We start from the raw sequence: 22500 nt of genomic DNA, 5'->3' as shown, positions 1-22500 counted from the left end.
GCGTAGCGCATTCCTGCCACGTTAGCTATCGCTTCGTATCGGGGTCCCGGGAGCACTTATGGGGGAGCCGTAAAACTTAGCGCTGCTGAAACTGTCTCCGCGGCACTTCATTGAGTGCATGTGTGTGTGTGTGTACGTTTCTACCGTGTACATGTGTGAGTTTGTGTGTGTGCGCGCAAGTGTCTAGCATGTACATGTGTGAGTCTGTGTGTGTGCGCGTCTGTAGGGGTCTAATGTGTGTCTGAATGTCGAGTGTGTGTATGTGTCTTTTTCCCTGTCGTTTTTTTCAAGTCCTTTCCCCCCTTTTTTGTCTATTCAATCACAGGAGACAGACTTGGAAGGGAGTTTTCCCCTCCAACTGTAAAGCCTTACTTTGCGTGATAAGAAGCCCGACAGGAATGGATTATTGCAACCGATGAACAAAAGACGACAAAAATTTACGGCAATAATAGATTTTTATTATTAGGTCCCTATATTTTACATTCAATATGTCTGACATATATAATCTCTGAAGGGATTTAAATTTCATCATTCCCCCTTAAACTTCAAAATATCATATTGTCAAGCAAAAAAAGATTTTTTAAAACTTAAAATAAAAGAAAACATTAAATATATTATATTGAAATCTATTTTGTGCTCTGTCTTTGGTCATATTTCTCTGTAACTGTGCTCTGAATCACATGTGGTGGGGATGTGATGTGGGGCCCAACTCAATATCTATCCTCCTGTCCTCGCCTTTCACTTGTGTGCCCTTGTGGTGTGAGGCAAGACGTCATTGCCGACAGAAGTTTTATCCAATATCTCACAAAAAGCACTATTTAAAGGTAATTTCCTCACTTGCAATGAGAAATGGGGGTAAAACAGGGGTAGAAATCCCCCAATTTTGTCTAAGCTGACAGTGAGGAAACAACCATTGTTTTTGCCACAGAGCCATGGCATCAGCGAAGCATGAGGTCACAGGCAAAAGGATAGGATGGGAGGTGAGCTACTGAAAGGGACCCGCGGTGTTGGGTGTATAGCATCTCCTCAGGGGCTCACTCCTGCCAGCTCCTGCAGGTAGGCGAGTGGGTGAAGCTCACTGTGAGAGCTCCCTCTGCTGGAGGAATGGCAAAGGTGCGTGCAGTGCTGCAGCAGCGATCTCACCAGGCCCCCAACTGTCCAGCCGGCCAACTGCGAGGCCTGCGCAACACCTCTGAACTGTGGAAGAAAGGTTTGTATACAGGAGCGGATTAATGCAGAGGCTAGATACGGCTGCAGCCTGGGGGCCCCCATCTGACAGGGGTCCCCTGATTGTCCAAAAGTAAAAAAAAAAGCAGAATTGTGACAAGATGCCACATTAAGAAATTAATCTGTTGTCTTCAGTTCAGTACAATACAATTGCTAGCTTGTTTTTATGAAACTAGCGATGATATTTGTCGCGAAATTTGCCTTCTGAAGGGGCCCCACAGCAACCTGTAACCAAGGGGCCCTAGGCTATCTTAAGGGGGATTCATACTTGTCGTGACTGGCGCTACCCTCCTTCATACTTCACTCGCGACCTCACTCGCGACCTCACTCGCGCCGTCACGTGACCCAAAATGACGTCACACGCCGTGGCGCGAGCTGCCGTGGCGCGACGTCGTGCACCCCAGATTTTTTGTAACTTGTCGTGCGCCACCAGCGACCATACAGGTAGGCAGACAAAGCAGGAGTTGCGAAGAGAGGCTACAACTACTGTAGGCTACTACAGAATGGATCCTGCATCATTTTGATGATAATAAAATGTCCTAGAGAGTTATTTTATCTTCTCTCTTAAATGTTGTTCAGTGAAACAATTGTTTACTGTTTAGCACGTTGTGTTCGGCGATCTATTTATAAAATCTGCCACCAGAACAATGCTCTCACATGGTCTTGGAATGATCTGGCAATGTAGGCTACAACAAAAAATATATGTTTCAATGTGGTAAGTCACAAGTCAGACGTTCAGTAGCCCTACAGCAGCCGTGTTTGGCTTTCTATTTTATACATCCGTAGAACTCGCGCTGCGAGTTGCGAAAGAAACTGCCGTTTCTCTCATGAACAGCAGAGGGCACTTCCGACAATGCGAGCGAATTTGAAGTATGAATAATCTGTCGCAAGTGATGACGTCATTAATGATTCTCGCGCCACACGCGCCAAAGTGCGCACGTGAAGTATGCAGAGCCCTTTAATTTGGCCCTGTTTGTCCATATTTTAAGCACTAGACATGAATGTACTAATTTGCATTACATTGCATTCGCATTACAACACAAATATTCTGCACACCATCCATTACATTGCATTTTTATTGCTCAAAATGCTTCGGTTGTTACAACTTTCTTCAGTTGAGTTAGCTGAGCGACTGAAAAGTTGCCGGAAATAAAAATGAAAGTGTAATAGGCTGTGTGCAGGACCTTTGCTTTACTGTAAAGTACGCATGTGTATGAATGCAGCAGTATGTACGCATGCGATATGATTCATCATGAAGGGCATGCTGCCCGAAACGTCACATTAAAATAAGAGAAACGTGAGCTTGGTGTGCAGCCTTTATTTTCATAACTTGACGCAGAGATCAGCCTGGAGAAAAACACTTTAGTGCCCTTGGTATCTGTCAGTCAAAAATGTTTTGCACTGTAGAAAAAAACACGCACACATCCGTCTCAAAAAAAGTCACATGAAAATAGAAAATAAAATCCGCACCTGTTTCTTTACATTTAAAGCAGACTTTATTTTCTATTTTCATTGTACTGTAGTCTGCTCACCTGCGTTTGAAGCTGGCTGTCTGCTGTGCTCAGTGCGAGTGTCCGGACCCCTTGCTGAGAAGCTGCAGCCCAGAGCAGAGCCCCCTTCAGTTGATTGCTGGTACTGCACATGTGTGTCCCGAGGGCTGCCCTTGCTACAGGCCCCCTCCGTCGTCTCTGCGTTGCCTCCCCCTCCTCATCCTCATCCTCATCATCTTCCTCCCCCTCGTCCCTATGCTGGGAACCGTTCCTGTCAAGTCAAAGTGTACTTTATAGTCAAACACCCATGTAGTAACAGGGTAAGCACAGAGGTTTAAAGTTGTGTTTGAACAGTCTCCAATGTGCAGTTAAACTGAACATATACTAAACATATGGCATTGACAATAATCACTCACACACACACACACACAATGTGCAGCAAAGAAATAACATACATGTAACGAGGTCGGCGTGTTTTCCCATCGTCATGGCGGCGCTTCGAGGCCACCTTCGCTGAGACGTCGATCACCTCCATGGCCAGGTGTTCGGCGAAGCAGTCCACCACGGCGCGCCGCGAGGTGACGTAATCGGGCCTCGACATTCTACCATTTGCAGCCTGATTGGAGTGCTCAGTGTTGCCGTGACGACTGTGAGGCGAGGAGGAGGATGAGGAGGAGGCGCCATGTGTAGATGTCCCAAGGGTACTGGAGGTCTTATGTGATAATGATGATGATGATGATGATGATGATGGTGGTGGGCCTGGAGGACTCACTGGACCGGTGCCACTGACAGGATATAAAACAGACTCCTGCAGCTCTGTGAGAGCCTGAGCCAATGCAGTGACGAGCAGCTCGTCGGCTAACTCTCTCAGCCCTGCTGCTGCTGTCTCCAGCCCACCATTTTCTTGCTGTTCTTCTTCTTGACTCCATGCGCTCTGATTGGTTGTTGGGGATTGGGGTGAAGTTGGTGTTGGCTCGTTGTCTTGAAATTGGCTCGAGTTCCTACTACCCTCCATTTCCTCAGTGTCTGGCGATGTTTCGCTTTCTGATCCTTGCTGATTCGTTAGGCTCGCAGCAGGGTTCACCTCGCTCACAATCCTCATTGCTCGATCGATCACTTCACCGTAGGTGTCTTCGAGTATCTCGTCGACAAAGTGCTCGGCGAACGAGAAGACGCTGTCCCGGGCGGCCTTGTGGAGTCTTCGCCGCTGCGACAGCAAAGCGTAGTTTCTGGAGGCGCAGCAGATGAGCTCAGAGGCCAGATGGTCGGCAAAGCCGTCGAGCGCCACTTCGCCGGCCGTCTTCTGCCGAGGCCTCCAACCGTCCTCCATGACCTCGACCAGCGTGTCGTCAGCACATTCGAGTGACAGGGACCACATCAGTCGGTCTACGAAACCTTCTTCCCTCCCGTCACCTGACGTGGTGGTGGTGGTGGTGGTGGCGCGTTTCACGATGTCTGCAGATAGTTGTTGCGCATAGCCGAACAATTCTTGGTACCCTCCCCTTGACTTTCTGCTATCAGTGTCTACCGCAGCGTCCGTTCCATCCGAGCGCTCACACAGTGACAGGGATCGCATCAGATGCTCGACGAACTTGGCCGTGTTTCCTGCGACGTTCCCGTCATCACAGCAGTCGCTCAGCTGCTGGTGGTGGCTGGCGTTTTGTTTTTTGTTGGGCGTCGGAGGGGGCGGGTCCGGGAGGAACTCTTTGGCGAGGCCCCCTTTCAGCTTCCTGCAGAAGCTGGCTCTGCTCTGAGTGACACCCGTGGAGACCAACGGGGTGCTTGGTGGGGCGTCCGGGTAGTCCAGCGATTGGTTGCTGGCTAGGCTGGCCTGTGATAGCAAACCTCCCGCTGCAGTGGGTTTCGAGGCACCTGCAGATGCTTCACAGCTCCCCCTTGAGGATGCAGGGGTAAATGCAGACTCATTATCCGAGCTCACATCCATGTCCTCCACGTCAGACGATTCTTGCATATCCATGTGTTCAGGCAGAACTTGGTCATCACTTGGAGGCTGTGCGTTATGCTGCACTCCGTGAATCGCAATCTGACCCGTGTGGCCACGTTCTTCCTCATTCGCACTCGAAACCGCCGCACTACAGACTGAAACTGATCCTCGAGCAGTCGACTGTGGCGAGCCACCTGATGGTTTTGTCACTTCCTTCAAGGCCGCTTGTATGATTGCAGATGCTTCATCCGCGTGGCCGTGCTCATCATCCCCGCCTGGTTTTATTGCCTCTCTCAAAGCCGCTTGTATGATCGCAGACGCTTGATCTGCTGCATGGCTGTGTGGTTGGTCCTCTCTGACGGGTATGGTCGCTTCATTCAAAGCCGCCTGTATGATCGAGGACGCCTGATAAGCGTGGCCGTGTTCGTCTCTGCCTGGTTGTGCCGCTTCCCTCAGGGCCGCTCGTAAAATGGAGGACGCCACATGCCCCGCTAAGCTCATCTCATTGCCGCATTGGCGGCGGTCGTCGACGACTTTGCATTCCTGGTCGTCTCGCCACAGCACATTTGCATTGGGATCAAAGACACAGTGTTGTGAGGCCCCGCTGTCGCTGCTACCGTGTCCTAATCCTCCCACGCTGCCGTGGCACGTAACGGGTGACATGTCGTCCTTTTCCTCCATGTTCCCGCTGTTACCACGGTGGCGGTAAGTGGCTGCCTTGATGATATCATCAGCTAGAGCCTGAGCAAAGTCGCAGACTACGGCAGCAGTAGCAGCGGTGGTGAAGACGAAGTTCTCCTTGACCTGCTGCATCTCTGAGGCGTACAAGGCCTGTTGAGGCACGTCGTGTGCACTCTCCTCTCTCCTCAAAACCTTGTCGATGGTGTGCGCGTACATGTCCAGAAGACAGAAGATGGACGACTGATTGTTGGACGCCGCAGAAGAGCATGGCTGCTTGGCGCACTCGTCCTCTCTTGTCACCTGTGAGGAGTTGATACAGGACAGGAGGGTAAGCACACATGGAGATGTAGAGACATGATGGGGGACAGAGGGAAGACTTATGCTGAACCTCAAAGGGTGTACTCGTGCACTTCAGAGTTCATGTTTTAGTGTGTGTGGTGTATTAATGACGCACTAAAACGCGGCACCATCTGAGACACAGCACTAGTCCGTGTCTGAACTGTTCACACATTTAAAACATAATGTAGAGTAACTTAATTCATACTTTGTGTTCAGTATTTAGTACACAACATGCACTATATCCTATCTAGGCACCTGTGAGTGGATAAAGGGTTAAGTTACATGGAGACTGAGATGAAATAGGTAGGACTTGTGTAAATGTCCACCCATTTATTGCATGGTCTCACTCTCAGCTTACTACATAAGCAAATTACAGAATTACATTGCTTTGTTTCATACACAATGCACTACGTAGCCTACTGAATGAGGGAACATTTCAGATACATATTAGTTTTAGTCATCTTATTCAGCATATACCTGTACAATACTGATCAATGTAAAGGTGTGTGTGTGTGTGTGTGTGTGTGTATGGTATCTGTAATCTTTTTTTCTAGAACAGAATGTTCCATCTCATCGTCACCTACCTTGCTGTTAGCCATGTTCATGTCATTGTCAGATACGACCATCAGCTCACAAAGTGTGATACTGCTGTTCAGCCAGTCCTCCGCAGCCATGATCTAAAACAAAAATACAATGTTTTATACTAATTTTTAAAAAGTTTTGTTCCCCAGAATGTTAGTACTTCGCTTCTTGAAGTGTTGAAACTGACGAAATACACGGTCGCCTCTTGTCACCGTGTGTACGTAGTGTGTCATGAAGACAAAACCACAAACTGCCGTGGAAACCAGTGTGTTCCAGGAAGCAGACCATGTGATGCTGCACTAGAGAGGAAGTTGGTTTTTAATTTGTGTCAGACATGCGACCAGTGAAGGCTGAGTTGAAGAGAGCTGCAAGTGAAAAGTGGATTGCGTGTGTACTGTAACTGTTTTCATTGAACAGTAGGCCTACAGCAAGACTATAGTCTCTCTACAAGGAAACGGTGATGTCTTTTTGACATTGCCCAAACATACGAGATTTTGAGGAAAGTAGGATTGTGTGTGAATGTGTGTACTATTTGGTTTTGTTTGACAAGTTTTCATTGAACAGAAGGCCTAAAGCCAGGGACGTAGCAGCAAATTGTGGGCCCTATGTACAATCAGCTCCAATGGACCCCCCCAGCCAGATCTAGGCTACATAAGGTAAATTAGACTGTGTGTGGGTGTGCCCCTATATATGGGGCCCTGGTGTCTCAGTCACGCTTTAACCCCCTGTGCGGCATCCCTGCCTACATCAGTCTCTCAGAGCCCTATCTCACGCCTTTCGTAAAGTCTCCATGAAAATAATAGATTAATTTTCGTGGTGCATTCACGTTATTGCCCGCCTTTCGTAAAGTCTTCACGAAAATAATAGATTAATTTTCACGCTGCCTATTCACTTGAATTGCCCCACTGCTGCTATGGTTATCCAAACGTCTGCAGGGGCGGGGAGGGGGTGCTGACAGAACACTGCTGATACACTCGGGACTCACTAATTCGACGGCCTTTCGGTACTTACGCCTTATGTCCCTAACCTTAACCCTAAACCTAACCCTAACCCTAACCTTAACCCAAACCTTAACCCTAACCTTGACCCTAAACCTAACCCTAAATTGCTTGTTTGAAATGTTTGATTACCATGTGACGGTAGGCTACCGAAAGGGCATCAAACTAGTGGGTCGCTAGGCAACAGTCGGGCAATTCAAGTGAATAGGCAGCGTGAAAATTAATCTATTATTTTCGTGAAGACTTTACGAAAGGCGGGCAATAACGTGAATGCACCACAAAAATTAATTAATTTTTTTTCGTGAATACTTCACGAAATGAGTGGGATACGGTTGTCTCTCAAAGCAAGCAAGACTACAGTCTCTCCACAAAGAAAAGGTGATGTCTTTTTGACACTGCACAAACATACTCCATGTGAATTTTGAGTGAAGTAGGAGTTTGCCAGGAACATTTTTTTTAACTCTTTTTGACATTATGCTTTTCTTCCTCATAAATCAACTGTGCTTTGGTCTGACAGTTTAAAAACAGTCCCATCTCCCAAATAAAAGCAACAACGATCTGATTACTTGGCTTGGATACTTCCTCTATTTCGTCATCACACAATGATAAATCTAAGTATCTGCTTTATAAAAGCACAGAGGAGATTACTTGACAACTCTTAAGGCCTGGATTTGCAATGCTTTCCCAAACGTAAGACGATACATGTGAAACTTCACTTCGCTTTCACTTCTGAAGATGCAGACAAGTGGTCTCTCGGCCAAGAGAAACGATAGCACTGATTTTTAACTTAAGTAAAAACACTGCAGATGTCTCTGGACAATATATGACCATAATGAAAAACTTCACAAGGTGGAGGAGAGAGAGAGCGGAAGCCTGATACTCTTGCTTCGCCTCAGAGTACAAGAATGCTGGCTGTGGGATCAACTGGGAAAAACCCAAAACGCCAGTTTATTTTGTTTCATGATGACAGACCGTCTGGACTGCGTACTGTAGCCTGTGACGCGTATGTCCAGTCCACAACGTAAGGGCAGCGTGGCAGAGATTCTTGTCACCACCCTGCAACTTTCTCACACAGCACCGTGATCTCATGAGCTCTCCCATATCTCAGTGACATGACACTGATAGGCTGCCAGTGCCTCTATGATTCTGTGTTCTTTAGAATAACATTTAGTAGTGTTGTAGTACTCGAGACCAGTCTTAGTCTTGAGACCGGTCTTAAAACCATTTTTCCGTACATCTTGCTGTTGTTGTCTGGGTCTCGACTTGCTTTGATCTTGGTCTCGGACATGGTGGTCTTGAAGGGATTTGTGCACAAATCAAGCCACTCATGCTCACAAAACCTTACCATTACACAATGTTAAAAAAGATGTCATGTGGTGTATTTTGTCTAGCTTATATTAAAGCCTGTTTATTTTAGGCCATAGAGTTTAACCTAATTATGGTACTTTTGTTCACAGTTCACAATCTCTTGGACTCTTAGGGCTGGTCTGTTTTTGGTCTTGACTGGGTTTCGCCATGTCTTGGTCTCGTGTCTGTCTTGGTCTCGATACCCTCCGGTCTTGGTAGGCCTAATGTCTTGGTCTACATCCCTAACATTTAGTGATGTTTTTTTCAAACTGAAGATTATCAGAACAAAACAAAAACAACAACAACAACACTACAGGCCTAACTTAATCTACAAGTAGGCTTACCTCTGTAGCTTACCCAGTCAACACACAGTTGTGCAAAATGGTTCACAAACAACATCCAGTCACAAGTGCTGGGTTTAAAGGTGAATATAGCCTATGTAAACATTGTTTCAGCTGCTGATGGTGGATAGTTACCGTTTAGCCAAGCCGAGAGGCAAGGCACTGTGTCTGTCTCACTGTCTGAATGCTGTGTGTGTGGTCTATAATTGAGTGGCTTACCTTTTTTTCACTTCGCCCTGAAGACAAGTCAGTCACTCAGTACAGTAGTAGACAGCTGAGCTCAACTGCGCTGGCCAGTGAAAACCAAAGCGGAAGTGGGGGACTGATAATCTCACGCTATTTTAAGACCAACGAAACTTCCTGCATATTGAACAAAAGTGGCCCGTGTGTGTGTTTACAGAGAGAGAGAGAGAGAGAGAGAGAGAGAGAGAGAGAGAGAGAGAGAGAGAGAGAGAGAGAGAGAGAGAGAGAGAGAGAGAGAGAGAGAGAGAGAGAGAGAGAGAGAGAGAGAGAGAAGCAGTCTCACGTTTCTGTAGAAAGTGCCTTTCGAGGAAGAGTTGGGCAGTCTACTTTTTACAAAGTGATGATTACTCGTGTAGTGTGTTTTAGATCAAAGTTTGAATTTGAAATAATCAAAGATTTACGAGGAGGGTTCTGACACAGCTGTCCGTCCCTCTTGGCTGTTTGAATATGTTGATGTTGGCAGCAGGCAAGCAAGTTATTTTGTCTAGAAGGCAACATCAACTAGTGCTACATTTGAAAACGTCAGTATCGGTATAATGAGATGATGAGCTACACAACAGTTTGTGATCATAAACAGACAGCCGTTGCAACTGAAACGCATTGCAATCCATGTTGATACTCCACGCCCCATGCTCTTCGATTATTAAAACAACTTCATAAAGCCCGCTGTGATTGGTTGCTATGAAGTTTAAAAATTCGACTAGCCCCGCCCCTTAACAACGGCATCCTAGCTGCCTGGCCATTGGTGCATTCGTGAGGCTGCGTAACCAATCAGCACACAGCGTACATGTTTTGGATTCCGCGAGTTGGCATTCATGCTTTCTGCAAGGTTCTGTGAAGGTTTCTGCTGAAGAAGAAACTCATTTTTCCAATAAACTAAAGACGGATTACAATTCAAACTCACAAGAGGAATTGCGTCGAGAACGGTAGGAGACATATCTAGACCAGATAGAACAAATATTGTCTTGAATTTGCAATATATTGGATGTTATTATCCTGAAGCGCCTCACGTGAACAGTTTGCTCTGGCCTGGGCATTTAACGCTGGGCCCCTCTCGCTGAAGCCCAATCTGAGACTCCCAACGGAGTTCGCTCCCGGACGTGCGGTCCCCGGTGTTTCTATCACTCCCGGACTTGCGGTCCCCACCCGATTATATTTCACGTATTATCATATACTGCCACATACAAGCAATTTAGGGTTAGGTTTAGGTTTAGGTTTAGGGTTAGGGTTAGGGTTAGGGTTAAGGTTAGGGTTAGGTTTAGGGTTAGGGTTAAGGTTAGGGTTAGAAACAAAAAACTAACATCAACAAGATAACTGGCTCCGTAATATGGCGGTGGTACCGTTAGTCTGGCTAGTGGGAGCGAGATGAAATGGGAGTGTAATGAGATGGGAGCGTGAATCTGGGAATCAAGCCCAATTACCGATAGGGCATAACTATTTATTGGGAAACTTATTCATTTTCACCAATGTATTGTCATTGGGGTCAACTCCAAAGCGGAAGAGTTTTCTAATTTAGCCCGTGAGATCTTTCTGCTCATCGATACCAAACAGACCATTGTTTTTTGTGTGTCCATTTCAACTGCTTTGAGAAACGCCCAATCCCCGTGATTATTGGGCAAAATAATATTTCTCACGGGTGTTCATATACTACAGTCACACAGTTGTTGCATATAACAGTTTTACTAATTTAAGGCAACAAACATGAACCCAGCCCAACGTCTGTTTTCTGTAACACGGCGGACGTAGGCGCCATTCAACAACCTCCGATTCCCCCGCAGGACCTTGCTTCAAATCTGAGGACCTAACGCGCAAATATGCCGTTTTCAAGAGGGAAGAAGCCCGTGGCTACCAGTAGAATTCCGAAACTGGGATCAAAAGGAGTAGAGAATCAGGTTAGTGTTCTTCCTGAAAATTACAACAACTCCCACTCCATCTAAGATATTTTGTAACGTTTTTCATCTAGTGATGACTTGAATATTGACAACACTGTAGGCCTTGGTACATCACTGTCGACAACTTCACTTTGGACTTAAACCTTTCTTTTCCTCCTGCAGGAGCTACCTCAGGTCAAAAGGTCCTCCTCACCACCCAAGGGTGCTCCAAAGAAGAGAACAGCTTTCATCGACATCACCAATGTAAGCACTCATGCTCCAATGGTCTTACCAGGGAGGCCATGGATAACCCATTACCTCGGCAAATGTCTATGTGTTATTATCATCTCTGACATTACCCTGTTTAGTGAGAAACACGTCCGTCTTCAAACCCAATGCACACATGTATGCCTGCATGCCTGCGTGTGTAATGCACGTCACACTCATGCTTGCCCCTTCTGCTCGGCTATAGGCCTTTTCTCAGTGCCTGCCTGACAGTCGCATTGAAGATGATGATGATGGTGAGGTAGCATATCGAGTAAGTGCTAGTGCATGCAAAAAGAAACTTCCTGGCGGGCCTGCAGGTTTTTCAATTTGTTTACTTCACTAATGCCTCTTTTCCACTGCCGTTTTTCTGGTTGGCCTACAGCTCCACACAGTGCGACTCGGCTGACACTTTTTTTTTTGCTTTTTCGAATGGACACGACACAGCTCATTCGTAAAGCAAAAAGTGGCGGCTGAGTCGCGCTGTGTCGAGCTGTAGGCCTACCTGAAAAACGGCAGTGGAAAAGAGGCATAAGAGGGTTTTCCAGTGGACACTAGAGTTTGGGCAAATTCACAACAATGTTTTACTTGTTTGGTTGGTTGATTCAGTATGGGTGTTGTTGTTGTTGATTCTTGTGCTTGATGCTGGATGTGTGAGTGAGCACACTGTTGGAGCAGCAGCTGATGGAGGATGCACAATGCTGTTTGTTTGTCCCTTATTGCTGTTACTGGTGGTGGTGATGGCGGTGGTGACATCTGGGTTTGTGGGTGTGTGTGTGTCTTTGTGTGCGTGTGTCTGTGTGCGTGCATGCTTGGGTGCACAGACTGCGTGTGTGTGTGTGTGTGTCTGTGTGCGTGCATGCTTGGGTGCACAGATGCTTGTCTATTGTTTGTGTGTATTGGTCCGTCCAAAGTCATGGCCTGGCCCACTCTAGCCTGCCACAAGTGAAGACGCACTGCAAAGTGGACATCTGTCTAATTTATTAATTCATAATTTGTATTTGATGCATTTACCCATGTATACAAAGCAATGCTGCCTCATTTCTTGAAATAAGCGACATTTTACCTCCTCTTCAGTTAAATGATTAAGTTTTGCCTTCTTCTGTTCTTTCAGTTGTTCTCATACTAGTCTGATGATGTATCTAATTCCAAGCTAGCCATTATCATTAAATCTTATGGGTCCCGTTAGCCGCTAGTGGGACCCATAAGGTTCAATTATATACAAGTATATGCTAGGTAGAATTTGCATGGCTAGATTCAGAGAATGACTAAGTACAGTACAGGTGAAAGGTAAAACTCAATCATTTAACTGGAGTGGAGGTGTGAAAAGATCTTATTTCCAGATATGGCGCAGTATCGCTTGAAGTTTATTTACTTGTTGATTTACTTACCTACATAGGCACACAAGACCCTGGGCATCGTTGCTGGTCTCCGGAAGAGGGATGGCGTCAAAAAGCCACAGACTAGGCAGCAACAACAGCTGCAGTCTGCGCCGGAGAAAAATGAGGCCAAATTGAAAAAGTAAATTGAGATTATTTTAACAAAAACTCAGTCGGTTCCCCAAAGATAATGTGTTTGATTTCAATGATCCACAGTCGGGCACGGTTTACTCACTTTTCTGTGTGTGTGTGTGTGTGTGCGCGTGTGTGTGTGTGTGTGCGTGTGTGTGTGTGTGTGTGTGTGTGTGTGTGTGAAGGTCTGCATCCGTGGAGTCTGAGACCGAGGTGGAGCCTGTCCCTCAGGTCAGGCCGCTGGCTGTGGAACCAGTGGCTGAGCCTTTGATACAGCCTGTGGCTCTCACCGTTTCCGTGGTGACCTCAGAGGTAAATAACAACGACTGCAATGTTGGTCATCATGGTAATGACGACCATTCTTGATTGTTTTTTTTTGTTGATTTTTTTAATTTTTTAAATGGGCCTTTATTTCGGATAGGACAGTGAAGGTGTGACAGGAAGTGAGTGTGGAGAGAGATGGGGCAGGGTCGGGAAATGACCCCGGCCGGAATCGAACAGGGGTCCCCATGGGCATGCAAGCCCAAGAGTGGGGGGGCTTAGCGCGCTGCGCCACTGCGCCCCCCTATTAAGCAACTCTTGCAAACATTCTATGCAAACATTTTATGATACTACTTCTGTCCTGTCTCTTGTTCTATCAGCTGTGTCTTTATGGTTTTATGCACTACTCTGCCATGCTAGAAGAGGCTACACTCTTCATGCAGCTTGCTACTAGGCCCTACTATGGCCAACATGTCTACTTGAATGCATTTTGTCACATGCACACGGTATCAGGAATTGCAGGTTGCTCATGTGTGTGTGCGTGCGCGTGTAATATTATTGTTGATCTAACTGTTAATCAGATTGAGCTACATGTCTTGTATGAATTTTGCTGCACAAATACAGTTATTATTAAAATCTAGAACTATAAACCTTTGTTGTTCTGCAGGTGAAAATCGAGACAGAGGAAACCATTGAGGTGCCCATCTACTTGGAGCTGCAACCTGCCCTAGCGTCATCTGCACAGGTATGCACATTTGTACACTATGCCAGTTAGTTACGATGCGCTTCGGCGACAGCCGCCACAGCCAATCGGAATGTCTGAATGCTTGTGTTCAGCCTTTAAAGGGGCATGCCACTATTTTGGGGCTTAATACAGTTAAAATTGTTGGCCAGGGTTTATAAAGGTGGTAAAGTGTCTTATTTTTCATGTAAGCCGTTGTCTTGCTTTATATATTTATATATTTTTCATGTTAAGCGTTGTCTTGCTTTAAGACAAGTTAAAAGAGGGAGCATGTCGCTAAGCTAGTGAAAGTCAATGGTCGGATCCATTGACTTTCACTAGCTTAGCTACATACTCCCTCTTTTAACTTGTCAAGACAACGGCTTACATGAAAAATATATAAATATATAAATATATAAATTTTATAAACCCCGGCCAACGATTTTAACTGTATTAAGCCCCAAAATAGTGGCATACCCCTTTAACAGTTGCTTTCATCTCTTTTTTTTTTTTTGAGTGCTTGAACTCTGCAGGTGCTCCACGAGACTCGTTATTATACACCGAACTGAAAGCCCTCAAGCGTATTATGTGACGTAAAGGGTTCAGCATTAGGTGACATTTAACATTTTGCTGGAGGTGTTGCGAATTCTCCTTTGACTCAACGGTCGGTTGGATTTTCTGTAGGGGCCTGTGCTGCAGGCACCAGTCTATAGTTGCTCAGGGGCGACGTCTTTGTCTGACCTGAAAAGCACCAAGGCAAAGTTAGTCAACTCTTAGAAGCTGACCAAATGGAGACCATCTCTGGCACAATGTGTGAATTAACTCTCCGTAATTGGGGGTTATTTAGATTTTATGGGGCGGGGGAGAGCTACCTTTTTATGTTCAACTCGGTTGTTTGTTAAACTCCTGCCTCCTGACAAACATGGGGACTGGTGTGTGTGTAGGTTACTCTTGTGCCTCTTACATCGATGCAAAAGGGCAAATGCCATGAATTGAATGGTGAAGTGTTACTCTGTGAAGTTGAAGTGTATGCAGTCACAGACACAGTCCACCCAGACTCTGTTTATGTGTGTGTGCGTGCGCGGTCACAATCACAATGACTAATCTGAATTCACATTGACTATATCCAGGCAAGTGCAGTGAAGTTGGAGGTGGTGATCAAGAATGAGGAGGCGCAGGAGGAGGCCATGGCCGTCAGGCAGGAGCAGCAGGAGGGCATCAAGGAAGAGGTCGTGACCTTGGAGCTGCAGCTGGTGAAGGAGGAGGAGGTTCAGATCAAGGAGGAGGCGATGGTGAAGGAGGAGGCGATGGTAAAGCAGGAGCTGATCAAAGAAGAGGAGGAGAAGCCTGCACATCTGCTGCCCCCTCAGGTAACGTGAAGTAGTGGTGGGCATTGGCACTGCCCTTACGATTCAATTACGATTCAGCAGGTACCGGTAATGATTCGTTTTGAATCGATTCAGTTCGATTCTACGATGCATTGCAATGCATTACATTTCTGCGGTCACATCCTGTATCTTCTGAAAGCAAGGCAAATTTTTCTTCAGTCATGAAGCAATACAAGCCATCAGATACTGAACAACATTTGAATGGCTGTTGTGTGTGTATCAGTCCTGCTGTTTTCAATGCTTTGAAGCGCTTTAATTTCATTTAAAGTTCATTTGCTCCGGAAATGGCCACGTAGGTAATTGAAGCTTGAAAAAAAATGCTGAATCGATTATGGTATTTGCCGAATCGATAATTGAATTGTCCTGCCCCGCATTGCAATGCATTGCTGAATTGATTATTGTTGACACTAGGGGTGGGCGGTATGGCCTAAAATGTATACCTCGGTATAATTTTAGCCACGGTATATATCACGGTATATATCACGGTATTTTACATTTGTGTAAAATTTAAGCATTCCGTCGCAAAATGTACAAAACACCTTTTTTTTACTTTTGCATTTGCATTTAATGTGTGTGAATTCTTGCTATTCAAATCTTTTGAAAACAAACAAAAACTATGTAAAATGCATTTTGCAATGCAATGCAATGCAATAGGCTACAACACTGTCAATTTCACCAAGTCTAGAAGAGGTTAAACTAGGGAAGGGAGGGGTGTCAAACTGAACATGGATTTTATCCAATAAATCGTTCATTTGACCTTTTTTTCTATTTCTGGAGTTGCTGGGGGTAATTTGGAAATGTGTGCTTGCATCTGTGATTATGCCAAGCCTAACCGCAGAGATACACCAGCGGCGACGCGATTCAAGCGACAGAGTGTAGCAGCAAGCGATACGAGAGATTGAGGAGACTAGAGTATGTCCGTACAGGCAGAAGGCAAAGCATTCAAGCATTCCCATTGGCTGTGGTCACTGACCTCTATACAGTCATTGGCTGTCGCGGCTTGTCGCCGAACCGCGTCATAGAAAGTTGAAAAGATTTCAACTTCAAATTGTCGCACTCGTCGCGCAAATCGCTCTAGTCTCCAGAATCGCTTTTGTCTCTCGACTCAATACAAAGTCAATTACTTCCGTCGCTCGACTCGCTCAGATCGCCGCTGGTGTATCTCTGCGGTAATGGTTCAGCTGTTATTGTTAAAGTTTAAAAAAAACGAACTTCCACATGAGGCAGCTAGCAATGCATTGTAGAACTAATGCATTTAAATGGCAGCTATCACTGCAGCAGCGGTTAGCATGCTAACGTTAGCGAAATCGCTAAATCACATTTTAAACAGTGAACAGTCATCTAAGTTACTAACACCCAGCCAGATATCGTGAATGATATTATCTCACCTGGACACAGTAACATACAGTAAGGCTGGCGCAAATGTAAAGCAACCAGTAGCACATAGATTTAGCACATTTCTGTTGTCAGACACCAGCATTGACATGAATGACTTGGGCTGTTAGCTTGCTAACTTGCTTTCCACACCACTTCACATTAAATTGTGGAGACCAGAATCGAAATCACATACAGTTTAAAACAATAGTTCACTACACTAACTATACATTTTACACTTAAAGCTTAAATGAAATTGTGCTTCTGTTTGTCTACAACCACATAACATTGCTACTACGAGAGACAGTCGGTGGATGTTCAAAACGTTGTCTATTACTGCCATCTGCAGGACGCAATGCGCTATGGCGGTAGAGCGGTATGGACAAAATCCATACCTTGGGGGAAAAAATACCTCGCACGATAGTATACCGTCCATACCGCGCACCCCTAGTTGACACCACTAACGTGAAGCCAGAGAGAGTACGGTAGATAAGCACATTCTGATTGGTGCCCATTGTAGCCAATAAGTTGGCAGGCACGCAGGCCAGTGAAAAATGAATGGAAGTCAATACGCCCAAATGCTAAAATGTATTTTTTACTCCAATTTCCAGTCATAAACCTCGTGAATAAAAAATGTCCTGGTCAGAACTATGGTTGGTATTTATATGAGGCTGTGTTGTCAGTTTTGCTTTGGTGTACGTTTTTCCAGCAGGGTAGAAGATTTTGACCTCTACTGGCTAGCATTCTGCTAATGTATATGCATTTGGCCTCATAAATTCATCTTGCTGACTAGGTATATAATGATCTAGTGGTGCAAACAAGTCTATAAAAATGCTCACATGAGTTCTTTTTAGGACCAGTTTCAAATTGAATACTAATATTTCAAGGCAAAAATTACAATAAGAAAAAAATATATATTGTAGGGAGCTCCATTGAAATCTCAGTTTTTCATGACATTTCTTGACATCTAGCCTGAACTTTTATTTCATCTCAACGTGTCCAGCTGTTGAGATTTAAAGTGTGCTGCCTTGAAACGAAGCTGATGGAGGTGTGTGTGTGTGTCTGTTCTTTTGTTTCCAGATACCACCTGAGTTTGACATTGACTCGGAGAACAGCCACGACATCGCCCTGACACCAGAGTACGCCAAGGAAATCTTTGACTACCTCAAGAAACGCGAGGTGAGCTCATCTGGAAGCACTTTTGTTTTCATTTTCAGACACAGTTTGAAGGGGGTCTGGATGCACTGAACAACATTTGTCAGGAGTGCCAATCACTGTTTCGGAAAGCAGAAAACCCCTGCCTGCCACGTCGACTTTTTCACTTGGCCGTGAAAACGCTCAGAGACTGAGTAGCATATTTCGGTGTCTATTGCTGTCTTGGTTTTATTTTTATTTATTTATTTATTTTTTTTGCAGAGCCTGGTTGGGTCAAAGTTGTAGCAACGTTTATTCTGGCTGAATCCTAGATTGGCACCACTGGGGCCTATTCTAAGAAGCTTGTTCAGAATCCGGAGTAAACTCAAGGCTCTTCTATTAGATGATTTACCTCTTAACTTAACCTGGTTTACTCCTGAACCAGCTTCTTAGTATAGGCCCCTGGTCATGATGGTGAAATCAGTTTTGGTTATTTTGTGTGTTACCTGGCTGTGTTGGTTTGTCCGCCCGCCGTGTTTCAGTTATCTGAAGGGGGCGCCAAACACACTGAGTACAGTCATACATGCACTCTTTGGTACAAAGCAGATGCATCCTAGCCAGGCTGTGCCCTCCTAATACTTTCGGTGTTGCAACCAGTCAGGTCAAGAGCAACGCAAGTACTTTCTGAGTTCCCGAAAACACGGGAACTCCTCCCACTTTGTCGATAAGCAAACAACCATAAGCAAACCAAGGAAGGCAGGTCAACCATGCCGTTTGAGAAACGTTCATTGTTATGCTCTTGGTCAGACCAGGTCTCGAAGAGATTTGAACGTCGATGATAATCAGGCTAGATGTATACAGCATTGATTGGACATTGAGGCCAGATTGCCGTTTCTGATTGCTCTTGTTTACAATTGAGCTTTGGCTTTTTGATGACCTTTTTCACGTGAAGTTTTGTCTTTGGTAGCTTGTGTGTGTCTGTTCTCTGTTAAGGCAGGCATCTCTTTGTGATTTGTCTGAACAGACACACACACACACACACACACACACACACACACACACACACACACACACACACACACTGAGGGCTGCCAGAAATGTCGGGCCTAGATGAAGATGGAAGAGCTGTTCAAGTGCACAAGTAACCTGCGCTTAAAAAGTGGATGTGTAACAGAAGAACCGACACACACACACACACACACACACACACACACCTACACACACACACTAGCACACCCCTACACACACAAATACACACACTCACTCATTACATGCACAGCTGTAAAGGAGAACAAAAATCAAATAATTTCCAGTCGCCTTGTCAAGACAAGTAGACGTCCTATGACGACGTGTGAGCTGTGTCTGAGCGCCTTGGCAGCTCTTTTGAGACGTCCTCGTCCCAGTCTGGGTGGAGGGCTGTTTTTAACTCGGCGGAACGAAATGAATCTCCGGACGTGGACGTGGTGTCCGTCATCTTGGCCTGAGAACCTGACAACACGAGCTGTGGTGGGGTCGCAAGTTACGACCCCCAACTGTCTTTTTGCAGGATTCGGCCAGTGGCCACAGGTGTGTGTGTGTGTGTGTGTGTGTGTGTGTGTGTGTGTGTGTGTGTGTGTGTGTGTGTGTGTGTGTGTGCAGGCCCTGAGTCAGCTAGCCACGTCTAGTACAGTTGATTTCTGCCGGGATCTTCCAGCGTGCAGCGTGTGTGTGTGTGACCCAACGGTGTCAACAGTCTGATACAAAATTGATTTCTGTCGAGTTCTCTCAAGTGGTGTGTGTGTGTGCATGTGAATATTGTCTCAGCAGAGCAATTCAAGTCCAGTCCAGTTGATTTGTTCTGTGTGCGTGTGTGTGTGTATGTGTGTCGGCAGGCCCATTGACTAGCCACTTGGTTTCTGGGGGGAGGCTGACCTCACCTAATGCACACAACTGTGTGTGTGAGTGATTTCTATTGAGAAACTGATCACATCCATACCAGCGATATGGCATGTGTGTATGCGCGTGAGTGAGTCTCTCTAGTGGTGGAGAAGTGTGTGTGTGTGTATCGCTGTTCTGCAGATGCTGTGAGCTCTGTACTTATGGGGGTGCTTTCTAGTGTGTGTGTGTGTGTGTGTGCCCTTTGTTGCAGTATTTTAGAAATGATGATATGAGCAGACATACACCTGTGGTGTGCGTGTTCCCTGAGCGGAGCTCTCTCGCTCGGCAGATGTATTTCAGGACGTGTCCTTTTGGAGCGTGACTGGTGATGTGGTGTGTGTGTGTGTGTGTGTGTGTTCCCCTCGACTCTGCGGGGGATGGTGTGTGTGTGTGTTCTTCTCGACTCTGCAGGAGAAGGGAGGTGTGTGTGTGTGTGTGTGTGTGCGTGTGTGTGTGTGTGTGTGTCTGTGTGTCTGTGTGTCTGTGTCTGTGTGTCTGTGTCTGTGTCTGTGTCTGTGTCTGTGTCTGTGTCTGTGTCTGTGTGTCTTTGTGTCTGTGTGTCTGTGTGTCTGTGTGTCAGTATTTCTGTGTGTGTGTGTGTGTGTGTGTGTGTTCCCCTCGACTCTGCAGGTGATTGGATGTACTGTGTGTGTTGTCTCATCAGAGTAATTCAAGTCCAGTTCGGTCCAGTTGATTTGTCAGGAGACCGATTTCTGAAGTGATACTGAAGTGTGCGTGCGTGCGTGCGCGATGCTGTGGTGTGACGTGCAGGGCCTGTGTTTGTGCAGGCTGGACATGGCTGCAGCCTAGGGGGGCCGCCCAACATCCAGGGGTCCCATGATTGGTGAAAGTGTGGAGAACTACTGCAGCCTGTAGCCGAGGGGGCCCTGGGCCTACTGCAGCCTTTAGCCAAGGGGGCCCTGCTGGGTCGTCTTAGTCCGGCCCTGGGCGTGTGCATTGCAGTTCCCCCTCGACTGTGCAGTGCAGGTGATGGGAGCTCTCTGCCTTGCTGTGCGGAGGACCGCTCTGGTGTGTGTTACCCAGATGATTGTCAACCCCCCCCACACACACACACATTGTATGATTGTAAACCCCCCCCCCCCCCCCCCCCCCCACACACACACACACACACACACACACACATTGTATGATTGTAAACCTCACACACACACACACCTCTACTTGACACTGATGATGTGTGCCTTGTGCTTTTTGGGGGTCTGGGGACACTGGGAGTGGAGGATCTCCAAGGGTCCCTATCCGATCAGTCAGGTCAGCGCTTTTTGAGCGTTTTTGAGCATTATTGAAGGCGACGTTTTGGGGGCAGCACCTGTGGTCCCTGTCAGGTTTTGGAATGGCTGGCCATTTTCATCCGAAGGCTCACTTGTGCTCACATGCTCTTGTGCTCTCTCTCTTACTCTCTCACTCTCTTTCTTTCTTTCTTTCTTTCTTTCTTTCTTTCTTTCTTTCTTTTTCTTTCTCTCTCCCTCTCTCTTCCTTTCTTTCTGTCGTTCTTTCTTTCTTTCTCTCTCTCTCTCTTTCTTTCTTTCTTTCTTTTTTTTTCTCTCTCTTCTCTCTCTGAGGGGGAAATACACTTACAGTGTACCAATAATCAATGATGCGGAACCGTAATGGTCCTTAATCGATCAATCAACGTCTCTGAGCGATATTGGGCGGGATGTGTTGTGGCCAGTGTTCCCTGTGAGGGTCCTCTAAGGTCGGCCATTTTGGTTTGCAGTTTTTGAGCGTTTTTAGTGTTTTTATTCTGTTGGGAGGGAAACAAACTGACAAGGTTTTTTTCAGTGACTGGTGTGACTCATTGCGTTCAACTCTTCTTGTTATACTCGTGGCAATACGTTCCACATGTTGGCGCAGTCGGGGAAATCTTGTGAAAATACGAAACCCCCCCCAAAAAAGTCCCCTTGTGATCATCACCTTTCAATTTTTATTGTTCATATTTTATTCCTATCGCCATTGTTTTGTGTTCTCTTTTACTTGTTTTCTTGAACCCCGCAGGACAATTGTGTAACTAATTCAATCTGACCTGCCTGGTTTCGCGTTTCCCCCCACGACTTGCAAAAAAAGATCTGCTATCCGAATTGGCCCTCCTGGCTGGATCACACACACACACACACACACACACACACACACACACACACACACACACACACACAGACACAGACACAGACACCCACACACAGAAGAGAACAATGAAAAATGCCGATGTAATATAATTTAAACACATTTATTGGCGAGATCCTCACTGTGTGTGTGTGCGTGCGTGTGTGTGCGTGCGTGTGTGTGTGTGCGCGCGTGTGTGTGTGTGTGTGCGTGCGTGTGTGTGTGCGTGCGTGTGTGTGTGCGCGCGTGTGTGTGTGTGTGTGTTACCCGTCACAGGAGAAGTTCGTCCTGAAGGACTACCTGCCCCTGCAGCCAAGCCTCACACTCAGCATCCGCGGAATCCTAGTGGACTGGATGGTGGAGGTCCAGGTATGTGTGTCTTCTCTCTCGCTCTCTCTCCCCCTAGTGTGTGTGTGTGTGTGTGTGTGTGTTCTCTACCCCATGTTTATGTGTGTGTGCATGCGTGTGGGTGAGCTGGATAGTTGTGCATGTGTGTGTGTGTGTGTGCGTGCATGAGAGAGAGAGAGAGAGAGAGAGAGCCTGTCCCAGGGTGGGTGTGTGTGTGTGTGTGTGTGTGTGTGTTTGGTATTGCTGTTGTTCTTTTAGTAGCCGCTTGGGGGTTGTGTTCCTCGATGCTATGGGATTGATGAGTTGATGTGCTGCACAGTATGACGTGGTGCTTTGGGCTTACAGAGTGCTGTTTGACAGCTCCCGACTGGGTCGGTCGAATTCATGCTCAACCCAT

At 46.3% G+C, this 22500-nt stretch overlaps 2 protein-coding genes across 3 annotated transcripts in view; one reads left to right on the top strand and one right to left on the bottom strand.

Annotated features, from left to right (window-relative positions):
- Positions 1–446: 446 nt before the first annotated feature.
- Positions 447–9301, bottom strand: si:dkey-171c9.3 (uncharacterized). Of its 2 annotated transcripts, XM_063187498.1 has the most exons (5): positions 9170–9301; positions 6267–6359; positions 3173–5643; positions 2760–2988; positions 447–1197 (listed from the first exon to the last, which is right to left on the bottom strand). In XM_063187498.1, exons 2-5 carry the CDS (start codon positions 6354–6356, stop codon positions 1027–1029), a joined length of 2961 nt encoding a protein of 986 aa, XP_063043568.1. In that variant the 5' UTR covers positions 6357–6359; positions 9170–9301; the 3' UTR covers positions 447–1026. The 2 variants fall into 2 exon arrangements, with proteins under 2 accessions (XP_063043568.1, XP_063043569.1); XM_063187499.1 differs by lacking the exon at positions 9170–9301 and having other exon boundaries at positions 6267–6494.
- Positions 9302–9999: 698 nt separating this feature from the next.
- The window catches only part of ccnb3 (cyclin B3), a 30498-nt gene continuing 17997 nt past the window's right edge, over positions 10000–22500 (top strand). The window contains exons 1-10 of the mRNA XM_063186895.1: positions 10000–10119; positions 10972–11085; positions 11248–11328; positions 11537–11602; positions 12728–12849; positions 13025–13151; positions 13768–13845; positions 14952–15191; positions 17664–17762; positions 22032–22124. Of these exons, the coding sequence (XP_063042965.1) occupies positions 11008–11085; positions 11248–11328; positions 11537–11602; positions 12728–12849; positions 13025–13151; positions 13768–13845; positions 14952–15191; positions 17664–17762; positions 22032–22124 (984 nt within the window). The 5' untranslated portion in view covers positions 10000–10119; positions 10972–11007. The remainder of the gene's footprint in view (positions 10120–10971; positions 11086–11247; positions 11329–11536; positions 11603–12727; positions 12850–13024; positions 13152–13767; positions 13846–14951; positions 15192–17663; positions 17763–22031; positions 22125–22500) is intronic.

Source organism: Engraulis encrasicolus, chromosome 21 (genome assembly GCF_034702125.1).
Source record: "Engraulis encrasicolus isolate BLACKSEA-1 chromosome 21, IST_EnEncr_1.0, whole genome shotgun sequence".
NCBI lineage: Eukaryota > Metazoa > Chordata > Actinopteri > Clupeiformes > Engraulidae > Engraulis > Engraulis encrasicolus.
This window is presented reverse-complemented; position numbering and strand designations above follow the sequence as displayed.

Coding starts and splice junctions, on each gene's coding strand:
- si:dkey-171c9.3 (XM_063187498.1), bottom strand. CDS start 6,356: ATGGCTGCGGAGGACTGGCTGAACAGCAGTATCACACTTTGTGAGCTG. Junction 5,644..6,266: donor TGAACATGGCTAACAGCAAG/GTAGGTGACGAT, acceptor AACTCCTCACAG/GTGACAAGAGAGGACGAGTG. Junction 1,198..2,759: donor ACAGCCAGCTTCAAACGCAG/GTGAGCAGACTA, acceptor TTTCTTCCACAG/TTCAGAGGTGTTGCGCAGGC.